At 50.3% G+C, this 15,584-nt stretch overlaps 1 protein-coding gene across 1 annotated transcript in view; it reads left to right on the top strand.

Moving 5' to 3' along the window:
• Positions 1–15,584, top strand: part of Sec14l5 (SEC14 like lipid binding 5) — a 39,514-nt gene that overhangs the window by 14,407 nt on the left and 9,523 nt on the right. Inside the window, exons 3-10 of the mRNA XM_004652241.2 lie at positions 3,050–3,199; positions 3,898–4,029; positions 6,113–6,241; positions 7,193–7,379; positions 11,195–11,307; positions 12,324–12,513; positions 14,548–14,636; positions 14,750–14,820. Coding sequence (XP_004652298.2) covers positions 3,050–3,199; positions 3,898–4,029; positions 6,113–6,241; positions 7,193–7,379; positions 11,195–11,307; positions 12,324–12,513; positions 14,548–14,636; positions 14,750–14,820 — 1,061 coding nt within the window. The remainder of the gene's footprint in view (positions 1–3,049; positions 3,200–3,897; positions 4,030–6,112; positions 6,242–7,192; positions 7,380–11,194; positions 11,308–12,323; positions 12,514–14,547; positions 14,637–14,749; positions 14,821–15,584) is intronic.

Below are 15,584 nucleotides of genomic sequence, written 5' to 3'. Positions count from 1 at the left end.
AATTCAAGTCCAGGCTCCCCATTTCCTGGTATGGGAGCTGGCGGTGGGGGAGGAGCCTGGCCTCAGATGCCTCCGCTGTGTCTGGAAGACTGCGTTGTAAGGAGTCCTACCCTCCCCTTCGGGTCTTACATTCTTTCCGCCACCTCTTCCACAATGGACCCTGGGCACTGGAGGGTGTTATAGAAATGTCTCAGTGATAAACACTCTACTGTCACTTCTTCTCAGCACTACGGTGCCTTTTGAATCATCCCAGTGGTCACCGCATCTGAAAAGAGAGGCTTCTGTAACCAAAAGTGAGCAGCATTAACATTTGATTAGAAAGTTAAGAAAAGCGCTTACAGCCGGGCGTGGTGGCGCACGCCTTTAATCCCAGCACTCGGGAGGCAGAGGTAGGAGGATTGCCGAGAGTTTGAGGCCACCTGAGACTATGTGGTGAATTCCAGGTCAGCCTGAACCAGAGTGAGACCCTAACTCGAAAAACCAGAAAAAGAAAAAGAAAAGTGTTTACAGGGCAGTTTGGTGAGCATAATGTATGCCTTTAATCAGACAATAGCAAGTGTTACACTCCAAGGGCTCATGACCTCCCCTGCCACAGGCTTTGGACTAGATTTTCAGTGCGAGGCATGTATTCCCTCCTGTACAACAGGCCTCCAGTCCAATTAGAGAGCAGTTGTTTCCATAATAACAGACATGCCACTATCGCACTCGTTGGCTCATTTGGCTTGGCTGGCTGAATTTAAGGCTTGCAGTGTCCACTGTTGTTCATCACCGCTGATGACTTCTCTCTCACAGGGCTGCATGCAGCATAGCTTTTCCCAGTTTTCGGTCACTGGTCTACAGGGAGGAGGCTTTCAGCTCAGCTCCAGCTTGATTTCTCAGTGACCTTGCAGCACAAGCAATATGGTCTTAGCATCTATTTCTGGTGGGAAACAAGAGCCTTGGTAATGGGGGCATTAGGGACCTCCCTGGCCCGTAACTCAGTGGAAGGCATCCCATTTCTGGCACGGAAATTTTTCAGGTAACAGTCTATGGCTTCTGGGTGTGCCATTATTCCAAAAAGTAGGTTTATATACGGTTTATTTGTAACATCTTAAATTTTGATTAGTCCCTGATAATATGATTGGGACATAGCTCCCTGGGAGAGTGTGTGCTTAGTATGCCCAATGTGATGGGTTCAACCCTCACAAGCCACGTAAAATATGATAAATGTATTAATATGTGAATTAAACACGATTTAAACTACATATGTATTTATATGTTGAACATCTTATGTTACACACAATTATAGTTATACACACAAATAAATACACAGTCTTTTTTTTTTTTTCAAGGTAGGGTCTTGTTCTAGCCCAGGCTGACTTGGAATTCACTACGTAGTCTCAGGGTAGCCTTGAACTCATGGCAGTCCTTCTACCTCTCTGCCTCTTGGGGTTAAAGGTGTGTGCCACTACACCTGGCAAATTTATTTTATTTTATTTTTTTTGAGGTAGGGTGTCGATCCAGCCTAGGCTGACCTGGAATTCACTAGGTAGTCTCAGGCTGGCCTTGAACTCATGGTGAGCCTCCTACTTCTGCCTCCTGAGTGCTGGGGTTAAAGGTGTGGGCCATCACACCTGGCTTACACCTTCTTTATACGTACAATAATGCATTATTAATACTTATTTCCTGTTTCCTTCTTCTCTTCTCTCCTATCCCCTTTCCCTCTCCCTTTTCTTTTTTTTTGGGGGGGGGAGGCAGTGTTTCAAGGTAGAGTCTCACTTCTAGCCCAAGCTGGCCTGGAATTCACTATCCTGTCTCAAGTTGGCCTCGAACTCACAGCAATCCTATTTCTGTCTCCCAAATTGTTGGGATTAAGGGCATGTGCCACCATGCCTGGCTCCTCTTCCCTTTTCTTCCCTTTTTCTTCTTTTCTTTCTGCCAGAGTCTCATGTAACCCAGGCTAGGCTTAGACACACTATGTAACTGAGGCTGACCTTGAACTCTTTTTTAAAAAAATTTTTGTTCAGTTTTATTTATTTATTTGAGAGGGACAGAGAGAGAGAGAGAGAAGAGAGAGAATGGACGCGCCAGGGCCTCCAGCCACTGCAAACGAACTCCAGATATGTGCGCCCCCTCGTGCATCTGGCTAACGTGGGTCCTGGGGAATTGAGCCTTGAACCGGGGTCCATAGGCTTCACAGGCAAGTGCTTAATTGCTAAGCCATCTCTCCAGCCCTGACCTTGAACTCTTGATCTTTCTGTCTCCATCTCCCGAGTGCTAGGATTACCGTCATGCCCATCTTTTACTCTTATACGTGGGTGCCGGGGATCCAAGGTCAGGTCCTTGTGCATGACAAGCACTTAGCTGACCAAGCCACCTTCCCAGCCCCATCAGATGCTTTTTTCTAGAAAAGCTTTCTTTTAATATTCCATGAGCCAACCTGGTTGTACAGGACTTTAATTTCACCCATTCCCAAGGCTGTGGCAGGAGGATATTAATTTCAAGACCTGTCTGATCTACAACGTGAGTTCAGGGCTCTGGACATCTTAGTGAGACTGTCAGGCCTCCAGATGAAACCCAAAAAGAAAGCTTGGGGGTGTAGCTTACCTAACCTGTGTGAGGCCCTGGGGTCAACCTGCCAGTACACGAAAATGAAATAAAAAATAGCGCCAGGAGGACTGGAGAAATGGCTCAGAGGTTAAGTCACTTGCTTACAAGCCCTAATGACTGTAGTTCAATCCCCGGTACCCACATAAGGCCAGATGCCCAAAGTGGTACATACATCTGGAGTTTGCAGCCACAGGAGGCCTTGGCGGGCCATTCTCTCTGCCTGTCTCTCCTCTCTCTCTGCTTGCAGTTAATGATAAAATAAAATAACAAGACAAAATAAATAAAAAAATCCCCAGGAGATGCCCTTCTTTCTGAAGGTGAAAACTCAAATCCTTGCTGGGGACCGCCGACCTGAAAAGGGGCCAAGACGTGGGTATGGTTGGCAGTAGGGCTGGGAGCTGCAGCCTCTGGCAGAGACCTGCCCCGCCCAGTGCCCAGCTCACGGTCACTCTGTCCTCAGGCCTATGAGAAGCGCTTTCCCACCTGCCCGCTGATCCCGATGTTCCTGGGCAGCGAGGTCCTGCGCGAGTCCCGCAGCGCAGATGGCGCGGTGCACGCGGTGGAGCGGAGCTGCAGGCTGCGAGTGGACGCCCCGCGGCTGCTGCGGGAGGTGATCGGAGCGCTGAGCTGGGTGGGGGGGGGTGAAGCCATTGGGCCCCAGGTCTGGGTGCTCATGCTGGGATGGGTGACAGCTGGAGTAAGGACCTGGGTTCTGGTATGGGGGTGATCTGGGTCAAGCTGGGTTGTGTTGGGGGCAGGGACCTGGGAGTCCCCAGCCGGGAGAAACCAGGGTTGTGTATGTAGCAGAGGGAACAGGAGCCTGGGTTCCCGGCCAGAGATGACTGTGGCTGAGGGTGACTTCAGCTGGGCTGTGCAATGGCAGGAGCAGTGACCGCTCTGGGCCCAGGGCTCAGGTGACTCATGTTGGACTGGGTGGTGACAGGAGGGAGATGGATTCTAGGGTGGGGGCTGACTTGCTGGGCTGGGTGTCACAGGGAATAGGGACCTGCATTCTGAGCCGGGGGTGGACCAGGCCTAGCTGGTTGGTAATGGGACAGAGACGGTGGAGGTCCCACCTGGGACTGACCCTGGCTGGCTGGAGGTGGTACAAGGGACCCGGGTTTGAGGCTAGGGGTGGCCCTGGCTGGGTGGCTGCAGGAACAGGACCCCGGGGTCTGGGCTGGGTGACAGAAGAGACCTAGGCTCTGGGCTGGAGGTGACCTGGCCCAGACTAGGTGATGATATGAGCCAGGACCCTAGGGATGCCATCTGGAGGTGACGTGCTGGGGTGGACGTCCCTCCCCACAGATGGCTGGTGTGGAGCACGTGGTGTTTGTGCAGAAAAACATCCTGAACTGGAGGGAGCGGACACTCTTCATCGAGGCGCACAACGAGACCTTTGCAAGCCGCGTGATGGTCAAGGAGAACTGCAGTTACACGGTGAGCCTGCGGTGGCTTCTGAATGACTTGCACAGGGTGGGCCTCGAGGACCCTTTTGTTTCCTTTCCCCCCCTCCCTTCTGTCCCTTCTGGCATATTCTATTTACTCCCAGCAACTGCTTCTAGACAAGTTTGGGGGCACTGGGTCTGGGTCTTTGTAGTAGTTCTGCCATCAGAGACAAAAAAAAAATTATTGAGCTGTGGCATGGTGGCGCACGCCTTTAATCCCAGCACTTGGGAGGCAGAGGTAGGAGGATCTCCACGAGTTCAAGGCCACCCTGAGACTACATAGTGAATTTGAATTCCAGGTCAGCCTGGGCTAGAGCGAGACCTTACCTCAAAAAACCAACACTTGAGAACTTTAGTATATGAACAGATTGCAGACTGGCCACCCTCCCATTGTGTTATACAGTCCCATACTCTCCTACCCTGCCCCCACTCCAAGTGCACGATCTCACCGCGAGCCCTGGCTGGCTTGGAACTCCATGCTCGAGGTTGGCTTCAAACTTATGTTATTCCTCCTGCCTCAACCTCCTCTTCTTTTTTTAAAATGTTTTTATTTTATTTATTTATTTGAGAGAGGAAAAGAGGGAGGGAGGGAGGGAGAGAGAGAGAGAGAGAGAGAGAGAGGGAGAGAGAGAGAGAGAATGGGCACGCCAGGGCTTCCAGCCCTTACAAATGAACTCCAGATGCATGTGCCCCCTTGTGCAGCTAGCTTATGTGGACACTGGGGAATCGAACTGAGGTCCTTTGGCTTTGCAGGCGACTGTCTTAACCCTTAACACTAAGCCATCTCTCCAGCCCCTGCCTCAGCTTCTTGAGCGCTGGGATTATAGGTGTGCACCATCACCAGGCCTGTTTTTTTGTTTTTTTTGGTGGGTGGGGAGATGGATAGAGTCTCACTCTGTAGCCCAGGCTCGCCTGGAACTTGGAGAAATCCTTCTGCTTTAGCTTTCCCAATGCTGGGATTACAGGTGTGTGCCACCATTCCAGGCTGAGAAGTTTTTAAATTTGTGACATACTAAAATATGCATGAATATATAAAGATACTGTGACATACGTACCTTTATATATAAACATATCGCATATTATAACGATTTTAAACATATCTAAATATGAAGCATTGATCTTTAATTTATTTATTTTATATAAATGATGTACCACTTTGAACATTATATATAGTTTATACACATATATTTTTTTATTAAGAACATACTTTGCATGGATACATCGTGTATTGTTACCATTTTTTCCTTCCTCCTTGCCCCCATTCTGCTGGGGGTCCTCCTCAGTGGGGTTGCTGGTGTTCCCCATGGGGTTATGGGTCGTGCGTATGGGAGCAGCAGTCAGTTACTAGGGGAAGCAGTGCCTCTGGGCATGACATCTCACCCTGGGGGTCTTACCGTCTTTCCTCCCCCTCTTCCACAAAATTCCTTGAGTTGTGGTGGGTGAGTTTTAAGTCTACTTCAGTGATGAGCTCTTAGGAGCCTCTGGATCTCTGCTTTGGTATGTGTTGAGTGTCCTCAGGGTCTGTCTCCTTTACCCTGGTGCTGATTATCAGAGTCACCATGGAAGCAGCACTCTTGCTCATCTCCCCAATTCCTCTGGGCCTTGACTGAAAGGCAAGGGGTGGTTTGTCTCCTCCGGTCTCATGTGTGTATAATTTTCAAGGTCAGGGGAGAAGTTATCAAACCCATATTCTTCCAGTCTCTCATGAGAAGCCTCTTTGTTTTTTCCCTCCCTCCCTCCCTCCCTCCCTTCCTTCCTTCTTTCCTTTCTTCCTTCCTTCCTTCCTTTCTCTAGACAAGGTCTCACTCTGTAGCCCAAGCTGCCCTGGAACTTGGGATCCTTCTGTCTTAGCCTCCTGAGTGCTGGGATTACAGGCATGTGCCACCATTCCCAGCCTGAGAGAGGGCTCTTTAATTCTTGCAGTTAGATTTTGCATCATTCTCTGGGTGGGGACCCCTGGGTGTTTCCAGGCTGGGACCGGCTGTATTACAGGCTCTGGCCACCAGGAGAGCCCTTGGGGAGGGCACAGTTTCCCCCATGCTGAAACCCTGCCTTGACCACTGTCTGTCTCCCAGGTTCACCCTGAGAACGAAGACTGGACTTGCTTTGAACAGTCAGCCTCGCTGGACATCCACTCTTTCTTTGGCTTTGAAAATGCCTTGGAGAAGATCGCCATGAAGCAGTACACTGCCAATGTCAAGAGAGTGAGGAGGGGCTGGGCTAGTCACAGGATGAAGGTTCTGCCACCTGAAAACCCCTGGACACTAGCCTTGACCTCCTCAGAATAGATATTGGGGTTGTGATGACCTCAGTGAGGTCACGAGTGAGGACCGGTCTCCTAGTGGGGAGCTGCAGTTGTCCAGTGCTCTGAGATGGTGAGGGCTCATGGGGTAAGCTCCATGGACAGAGGAAGCACCTTGGGTGGTTAGAATTGTCATGTGAGCCAGGCCTGGTGGTACCGGTACGTAATCCCAACCACTTGGGAAACTGAGGCAGGAGGAAGTTCAAAGCTAGCCTGGCCAACTGGCTGGACTAACAGCCTCAAGGTCCACCTCCAGTGACACACCTCCTCTCATAAGGTTCCGTCTCCCAGAGGCTCCACCAGCTGGGGACTGGGTGTGAAGTTTAATCACAAAAACATGAGGCTACGGGGGACATTTCACATTGAAACCATCACACCTTGAGTTAAAATAAAAAGTGAAGACAGAGCTGGAGATACAGTTCAGCAGTAGAGTGTTTACCTAGAATGCTCAAGGGAGGAGCTGGAGCACCAGCAAAGTGCCTGAGGGGTTGAAGGTGTGTCTCAGCAGTAGAGCACTTGCCTAGCAAAATTAACTCCTTGTTTGAATGACTTCAGTCCCATAGAGGCCTGTTCACCTACGGAACAGATGAAATGCCAGTGGCAGATTTTTCCCAAGCTGTGGTCACTATAACACCGGATTCTTTGCGCTCTTTGCCCTATACCAAGCCTTGGCATCTGGCACGTTTTGGATGATCGTGTCACACCTCTATCCTTCCTGGCCTCATTTTCACTGTCTGGTAGCAACATACCAAAGCTGGGAGCTTAACCAGGTGGGGATGCCCTGGGGCAGGTGTACAGATCACCTGCTGGGCTGCTCTCCTGTGGTAACATCCTTTGGGTCCCTGGCTTTCAGGGGAAGGAGGTGATCGAACACTATCTGAAGGAGCTCATCTCCCAGGGCACCTCCCACATTCCCCGCTGGACACCGGCTCACGTCAGAGAGGAGCACGCAGGCAGCCAGTCTGCCCCGCGGCACCCCAGCTCCCTGGAGACAGAGGGCCTCAGTGATGCCCCAGGCCCTGCCCCCGAGATGGCTGAAGGTAGGTAGCTGTAACCATGGCTCTGGGAAGCCTGCCCTCTTCCTAGGCAGAAGAAGGAAGGCTGGGGCAGGCAGGCCCCAGGGCCGGGGATACAAAGTCTGGCGCTCCTCTCTCCATTCTAGATGGAGCCTAAAGCTGGTCTATTTCTAGCCTAGGAATTGATATCCAGTGGTTTTGCGATTATTTTTAATGATGAGTAATGCCTGATCATGCTAGAAGAAATTCAAACGACTTGGAAAAGTGAGAAGTGAGATTCCTTCCCTCTCCCTAGAGGCTACGATAGTTTTGTTTTTCATGAAGTTTCCTAGGGACGGATCATGCACACACGTGTGCATCTGCACGCCCTCATACTGAACAAGGGGAGAGTGTCACGCACATGGGACTTTTGACTTTTCTCACTAACATCGCACAAATAGTCCCTGCATGTATTAGTCAGGGCTCTCTAGAGGAACAGAACCAATAGAATGACTTGTACTGAAAGGGAATTTATTGGATTAGTTTACAGCAGTCCAACACTGGCAGTCTGTAGAATCAAGGAACCGGGTAGCTGCTCGGTCCACGAAAGCTGGACGCCTCGGCAGTCCCAATCCAGCCCCGAAGGCCAGAGGCTTCCTGGAACGCCGCTGCTTTTCAGAACCACTGGTGTCCTCGCTGGAAGGCAGCAGGCAGCACTGGCGGCCCGGAGGGAGGAGAGGATTCCTTAGATAAAGCCCCCCTCCAAGAGGGGCCGCTCACTCTGGGGGAAGGGCTCACCCTGCAGGAAGGACTTCCTCCTTCAGTTAATCCTTCCTGGAAGCAACCTCAGAGACCCACTCAAGAGGAATGTCTGTGGATTCCTAGACAGATCAGGTTGACACAAACTTAACCATCACATGGCATCTTAATACTTCCCAATTCGTGCGTTCACTCCAGTTGTTTGCATTTACTTATTTATTGATTGTGTGCATGCTCTTGTGGAGGCCAGAGGACAGCTTCTGAGTTTGTTCTTGACTTCCATCTTGTTTTTCTTTTGTCTGTGTGTAGTATGTGGCGTGGTATGTGTGTGTGTGCGCACGCAGATGTGCTCAGAGGAACCCACAGACCTGAGGAGAACATCAGGTGTCCTTTCTCTTTCACTCATCTGCCTATTTTGTGTGTGTGTGTGTGTGTGTGCTTGCTCATGTGCGTGAGTGCTGGTGTGTGCATGCGTGTGCGGAGGCCAGAGGACAGCTTCCAGGCAGGTCTGTTGTTGCTGTTCACCACTGCATTCTCCCGTCCAGTTAGCCTGCAAGCTTTTGGGAAATTCCCTTCTTTGACACCCACCTCACCATCAGCTGGGATTACAGAAGCCTGCCACAGCTTCCAGCTTTTATGTGGGGTGTGGGGATCTGAACTCGGGCATTCAGCCTTGAGCAACAAGTGCTGGATCCATTGAGCCACCTCCAAAGACCCATAATTCAGACTTTAAATAAGAAAAATTTAAAAATATTTAATTAATTAATTTATTTGACAGAGAGAAAGAGGCAGAGAGAGGGGGAAAGAATGGACACTCTACTGCAAACGAACTACAGATGTGTGACCCCTTGTGCATCTGGCTTACGTGGGTCCTGGAGAATTGAATGGGATCCTTTGGCTTTGCAGTAACCACTAAGCCATCTCTCCAGCCTAAATAAGAATATTTTAAAATGCATTTTATTTATTTACTTATTTGCTAGAGAGAAAGAGGCAGGGAGAGAGAGAGAGAGGGAGAGAATGGGCATGCTAGGGCCTCCAACCACTGCAAATGAACTCCAGATACATGCACCCCCTTGTGCATCTGGCTTACGTGGGTCGTGGGGAATCAAACTGGGATTCTTTGGCTTTGTAGGCACATGCCTTAACTGCTAAGCCATCTCTCCTGCCCCATAATTCAGACTTTTAAAAAATTAATTTTTTTTGAGACAAGGTCTCATGAAGCCCATGGTAGACTCTTAACTCTTTTTTATTTTTTCAAGGTAGGGTTCCATTCTAGCCCAGGCTGACCTCAAACTCACATCCCTTCTACCTCAGCCTTCCAAGTGATGGGATTAAAGGCATGGACCACTAAGCCTGATTATAACTCTTTTAAAAAATGTATTTATTTACTTGCTCGTGTGTGTTCATGTATGGCCATGCCAGGGTCTTTTGTTACCTTAGATGAATGCTTGTCCAGCTTTACATGGGTAGCTGAGGAACCGAACCCCAGTCCAGCAGGCTTTGCAAGCAAGCACCTTTAACTGCTGAACCATCTCCCCAGCCTTAGCTTCCAACTGTTGATGTAGCCAAGGCTGGCTTTGAACTCTTAATCCCCTTGCCTCCACCTAACAAATGCTGGCATTAGAGGTGTGCATCACCATGCCTGGCTACAGTTCAATCTTTTTTTTTTTTTTTTAAGGTAGGGTCTTGCTCTAGCTCAGGCTGACCTGGAATTCACTATGTAGTCTCAGGGTGGCCTCGAACTCACGACAATCCTCCTACCTCTGCCTCTCGAGTGCTGGGATTAAAGGCATGTACCACTGCAGGTCCGGCTCCAGTTCAGTCTTTTTAAAAAATATTTTTATTTATTTATGAGAGAGAGAGAGAGAGAGTTAGAGAGAGAAAGGGAGCAATCAAGAGAGAATAGATGGGTGCACCAGGACCTTTTGCTGTTGCAAAGGAACTCCAGATATATGTACCACTTTGTGTATCCGGCTTTCCATGGGTCCTGGGGAGCTAAACCTGGGTCAGCAGGCTTTGTAAGCAAGAGCCTTTAACCACTGCACCAACTCCCAGGCCCCAGTTGAGGACTTTACTGACATGGGAAAAACTCACAATATGCTGTTAAGGAAAAAAAGCTCAAATAAGGAATAACCAACCAAACAACAATGCAAGTAGAATGCCAACCCAGGCGTGCAGACTGCGCGAGTTTGGTGGCCAAGTGGGCTCATGTTGGTTCTGTTTGCCTTTAGGGCCACTGGCATGCCTGGCTTCCGGATACTAGGGATGGCCACACAGCGTAGCTCGTCCTAGCTCTGGGGCTGCGCTGAAGGAGAGCAAAACTTGGTTCATGCATTCAGTGTTTATTCTACCGACGGTGTGCACCTGCTGGCCACTGTTGGGCACACCGCTGTTGTTTCTGCAGTCGCACCTGCTCAGGTGGCTTTGTGGCAGGTCCACTGCGCACAGCCTTCCCCTCCTCGCCACCGACGCAGGAGGGAGGCACCGACAGGCCCCTCCACCCTGCTCGGAGTCATTGGCCTTCACGCACATCAGCCCAGGGCCAGAGAGGAAGGGAAGCCCCCCTCCCTTGTGCTTGCTCCTGCCCCCTCCTCATCCCCAGAGCATCCGGCCCCAACAGCTCCCATCCCATCCCAAGTCCTTCCTGGCTTGGACTAGAGTGAGACCCTACCTTGAAAAACTAACCAAGCAGACAAAACCCCCAAGCCCCAGACAAACAAACAGAAAGGGCTGTGGCGATGGCTCAGTTCCCCAGAAGTGCTTGCTTTGTAAGCGTGAGGACCGGCATTTGATCACCAGCACCATGTAAGAATCCAGATTTGGTGGCATGCACCTGTAATACCAGCCCTGGGGAAGCAGCAACAAGGGGATCCCTGGGGCTCCATAGCCAGCCTGGCTAGCCTTATTAGTGAATTCCAGGCCCATGAGAGACCCCATCTCAAGAAGGGTGGACGGTGACTGAAGAGTGAACTTGAGGTTTCCTTTTGGCCCGCACAAGCCACCCGGACACGTGCACCTGTACACACGAACACAAACACACACAGAGGCGGTCCGTGCCCTCCTCTCTCCCTCTGTCTGAAACCTCTTCTTCCTCCCTGCAGGGGACAAGCTGGAGGCGGATTACATCGAGAGGTGCCTGGGCCGTCTCACCCCCACGCAGGAGAGTTGTCTGGTCCAGCTTCGGCACTGGCTACAGGAGACGCACAGAGGCAAGGTGGGTGCGGGGCCTACGCTCCTAATGACCGCAGTCGTCAGCCTGGGGCTGTGGGAAGAAGAGATGAACAAGCTTATGCCATTCGTAATCACCAAAACTTACATTTCACTTTATTTCTGTGCTATTATTTTGCTGTCCTGTGCATCTGTTGCATTTGGATGCCACCACTGCCAGCTAGAATTCTCATCTTTGTGCTCGTGACATTTGGGGCCAGGCACTTTGGAATGGGTGCCTGTCCTGTGAATGGCCGGATAGCTCATAACACCTATAGGCTGCAGCCAGTAGATGCCAGTAGATGCCCCCTCCAAGTGTGGCAACTCCAAATGGCCGCTGGTATTGCCAGATGTCCTTTGGGGGACACAGTCACGGTTCGTTGAGAATCATGTTCGTGAGACCATAGTGCCCGTTTGGACTTAAGACTTTGTGAGGGTAACTTTTGACAGCCCTTAGATCCTAGCTCCCGTCGTAGAAATATATGGTGCAGCTGGGTCCCAAGCAGGACTCTTCAGATCTGCCCAAGCAGAGCTTCTTGCCTAGGCATGACTGGCTCACCCTCCCTTCCCCCTCGCTGGGGGGTGGACGAGGGAGTTGCTTGGTGCCCAGTTATGATCTAACCCACCTGCTTCCATCCCTATGTCTGTAAAATGGGAACAGTGTCTGTATACATCTCGAGTGAGTTGCAAAGGTTGATTCATGTCAAATGCTTGGAACCGTGTCCAGCTCAAAGTAAACACCCCAGAAAGGGCAGCTTTTACAGGGGTTTGTAAGATTGGTGCACTGGGGAGGGAGGCAGCAGGAAAATGAGAAGCCCCCCCCCCCCCCCACAGAGCTGCCATTTCTAGCACAAGGCAGGAGGAGAGCAGCTATTGGCTGCAGTCCACTCCTTGGCCATCTCTCTGCTGTGTGCTTCTTGTACTGGGGGGCGGGGCTTGAGTGACCTCAGAGGCTTGTTTCCCTTCACTTCATCTGCAAGCTTGGAAACAGCATTCAGCGAGTTTCTTCCCTGTGTCTCTCAGATACCCAAAGACGAGCATATCCTCCGGTTTCTACGGGCACGGGACTTCCGCCTGGACAAGGCCCGGGAGATGCTGCATCGGTCCCTGAACTGGCGGAAGCAGCACCAGGTGGATCACCTGCTGCAGACCTGGCGGCCCCCCGCGCCCCTGCAGGAGTTTTATGCGGGAGGCTGGCACCACCAGGACATAGGTGCGTCCTACAACGTGCTGTGTGGGGGGGCACTCATTCCTGCTCAGGGCGCTTTGTTTTCTTTTTCGTTTTTCTTTCTTTCTTTCTTTCTTTCTTTCTTTCTTTCTTTCTTTCTTTCTTTCTTTCTTTTTTTTTTAGATAGGGTCCCACTAGCTCAGGCTGACCTGGAATTCACTCTGTATTCTCAGGGTGGCCTTGAACTCCTGGCGATCCTCCTAACTCTGCCTCTCGAATGCTGGGACTAAAGGCATGCGCCACCACACCCAGCCATTTTTATTTGATTTTTTAAAGTTTTATTTACTTATTTGCAAGGAAGAGAGAGAGACAACACACACACACACACACACACACACACACACAGAATGCTACTACTAGGGCGTCTAGCCACTACAAATGGAACCCAGCTGCACACACCACTTTGTGCATCTGACTTTTCGTGGGTACTAAGGGACTCACACCTGGGCCATCAGACTTTGCGAGCAAGTATCTTTAACCACTGGGCCATCTCCCTAGCCCCCCACCTCAGGTTTTCTTCTGGCTCTTTGAGGTGTTTGGAGATTGCTGTGAAGTGATGTCCAGCTATGAAGAAGGTTGAATGTGGGTAGACTTTGGGCCTGTGGAGAGAGTTTTCTGCCCCAGGCTGGGTTGGCTCAGGCTGATTTGGATAATTATGGTGGTGTTACTCCTCCCAGTTCTGAAGGCTGAAGGTGTGAAAACAAGGCGTTAAGCAGGGGCTAAGATGTAGCTGAGTTGGTGGGGCAGCTATCTAGGATGTGCAAGTCAGAAACACACACACACACACACAAAGCTAAAATAGCTGGGAGGGCAGGGTGAAATGCTTTCTGGTGGTCCTGAGTGCAAGATGGCTGTGTTTGTACCTCAGTGGTACAGAAAATCACCTGTGCTGAGTTAGGCTCATCCATTCTGAGTTATATACTGTGCCACAGGCTAAACAGAAACACATCTGTTGAGGTTGTTGTAGCAGTTACTGTCTCACTGCTGGGACAAAACATCTGACCAGAAGCACCTTATGAGAGGAAAGAGTTCATCTCTGCTTACAGCTTTTTTGTTTGTTTGTTTTTTCAAGGCAGGGTTTCACTCTAGCTCAGGCTGACCTGGAATTCACTATGTAGTCTCAGGGTGGCCTTGAACTCACAGTGATCCTCCTACCTCTGCCTCCCAAGTAGTGGGATTAAAGGTGTGCGCCACCACGCCTGGGCTCTGCTTACGGTTTTGAGGGGAAGTTCCATCGCGGCACAGCAGACAGCTGGGGACTTACACCCTGTCCCTGCTGCAGCAGGAAGGAAGTGGCATGAGTGAACAGGCGCTGAACATCCCGTGAGCTGGACAAGTAAACCTCAAGGTCTGCTCCAGCAACCACACCTCCTTCAGCAAGGCACCACCTCCCAAATGCTCTACCAGTGGGGCATTGAAGATGAGACTTAATCACAAACACATGAGGCTGTGGGGGGGCGGGGGGAATGAGACGTTCAAACCACTAGTTGTCTATTAGGAAATGGGCAAAAATGTGATGAGCAAACATTCAAAGAAACCTAACTCCATCTTCCCTTAGAAGCAGTGGTTCAGTATTTGTAATGCAGGGTTCACAGACTTTATGGAGCATAATTCATGAAAGAAGAGAAAAACAATATTAGACATCCTTCATGTTTCCGTCCAAAGAAAGCTAAGAGCCACCTCCATGGCATGGCTTACAGAATCTTTAAAAGCCTTTTAAAAGAGAAATCCTGACTTTAGAGCAGTTTTATGTTGGCAAGGTGGTACAAAATGTTTCTGCACTCACCCGATCTCTTTTACTTGAGAAAGTCCTTCTCGTTTGTTTGCATGCAAGCTGACCCAGCCCCCTTCAGAAACAGGTGTGGGAAGTCATGGACACTGTGGGCTTTGGGGAGCCCTCAGCCTGGCTTCTTCCTGTGTACATGTGTGTGTTCTCATGCATGGCCTTGGCTGTCCCCTGTTGCCCACACCTCCTTAAATAACATCCCTTCTCTGCGCTTGACCCCACCCACCACGAAGATGGCCGCCCTCTCTACATCCTGCGCCTGGGGCAGATGGACACCAAAGGCTTGATAAAGGCTGTTGGGGAGGAGGCACTGCTTCAGCACGTGAGTTGGGCCCTTCCTTGGGGCCTAGGGTGGGGACCCGGGCCAGGGGATGCTGGCCTACGGGTGGAGAGCATGGTATGGTGGGTGTTGCCAGCACCATGTCTGCCTTCCAGGTTCTTTCTGTCAACGAGGAAGGTCAGAAGAGGTGCGCAGGGAACACGAGACAGTTTGGCCGTCCCATCAGGCAAGAACCCGGGCTGGGGCAAAGACCCCTAAGGAATAAGAGTTCTTTCTTTTTCTTTAAACTATCAAAAAATAATTTTATTTATTTATTTATTGAGGGAGAATGGGCACTCTAGGGCCTCTTACACACTGTAAACTTCAAACTAACTCCAGATGCGTGTGCCACCTTGTGCACTTGGCTTAACATGGGTAATGAGGAATTGAACCCTGGCTCACAGGTTTTGCAAGCAAACACCTTTAACTGATGAGCCACCTATACAGCCTGAGGAATAAAACCTCTTTCTTTTTTGAAAATTTTCTTTTTAGTTATTTATTTTTTTATGAGAGAGAGAGGGAATTGGCATGCCAAGGCTTCTAGCCACTAAACCAAACTCCAGACACATGCACCACCTTGTGCACGTATGTGACCTTGTGTTCATGTGTGGCCTTGTGCATCTGGCCTACATGGGTTCTGGGGAGTCAAAGAAGGGTCCTTAGGCTTTGCAGGCAAGCACCGTAGCTGCTAAGCCATCTCTCCAGCCCAAGAATAAAACTTCTAATGATCATTAATGATCATTGCACATGTATGTGGCCAGGCAGCTGAGCACCAAGCACTGTGGGGCAGTGTTCTCTAATTCTTCATTTTTTTTTTGTTTGTTTTTTTGAGGTAGGGTCTCACTCTAGCCCAGGCTGACCTGGAATTTACTATGGAGTCTCAGGGTGGACTTGAACTCACGGCGATCCTCCTACCTCTGCCTCTCGAGTGCTGGGATTAAAGGCGTGTGC

This window comes from Jaculus jaculus, chromosome 11, assembly GCF_020740685.1.
Source record: "Jaculus jaculus isolate mJacJac1 chromosome 11, mJacJac1.mat.Y.cur, whole genome shotgun sequence".
In the NCBI taxonomy this organism is placed as follows: domain Eukaryota; kingdom Metazoa; phylum Chordata; class Mammalia; order Rodentia; family Dipodidae; genus Jaculus; species Jaculus jaculus.
The sequence above is the reverse complement of the archived record's forward strand: the minus strand, read 5'-3'. Positions and strand labels throughout refer to the sequence as shown.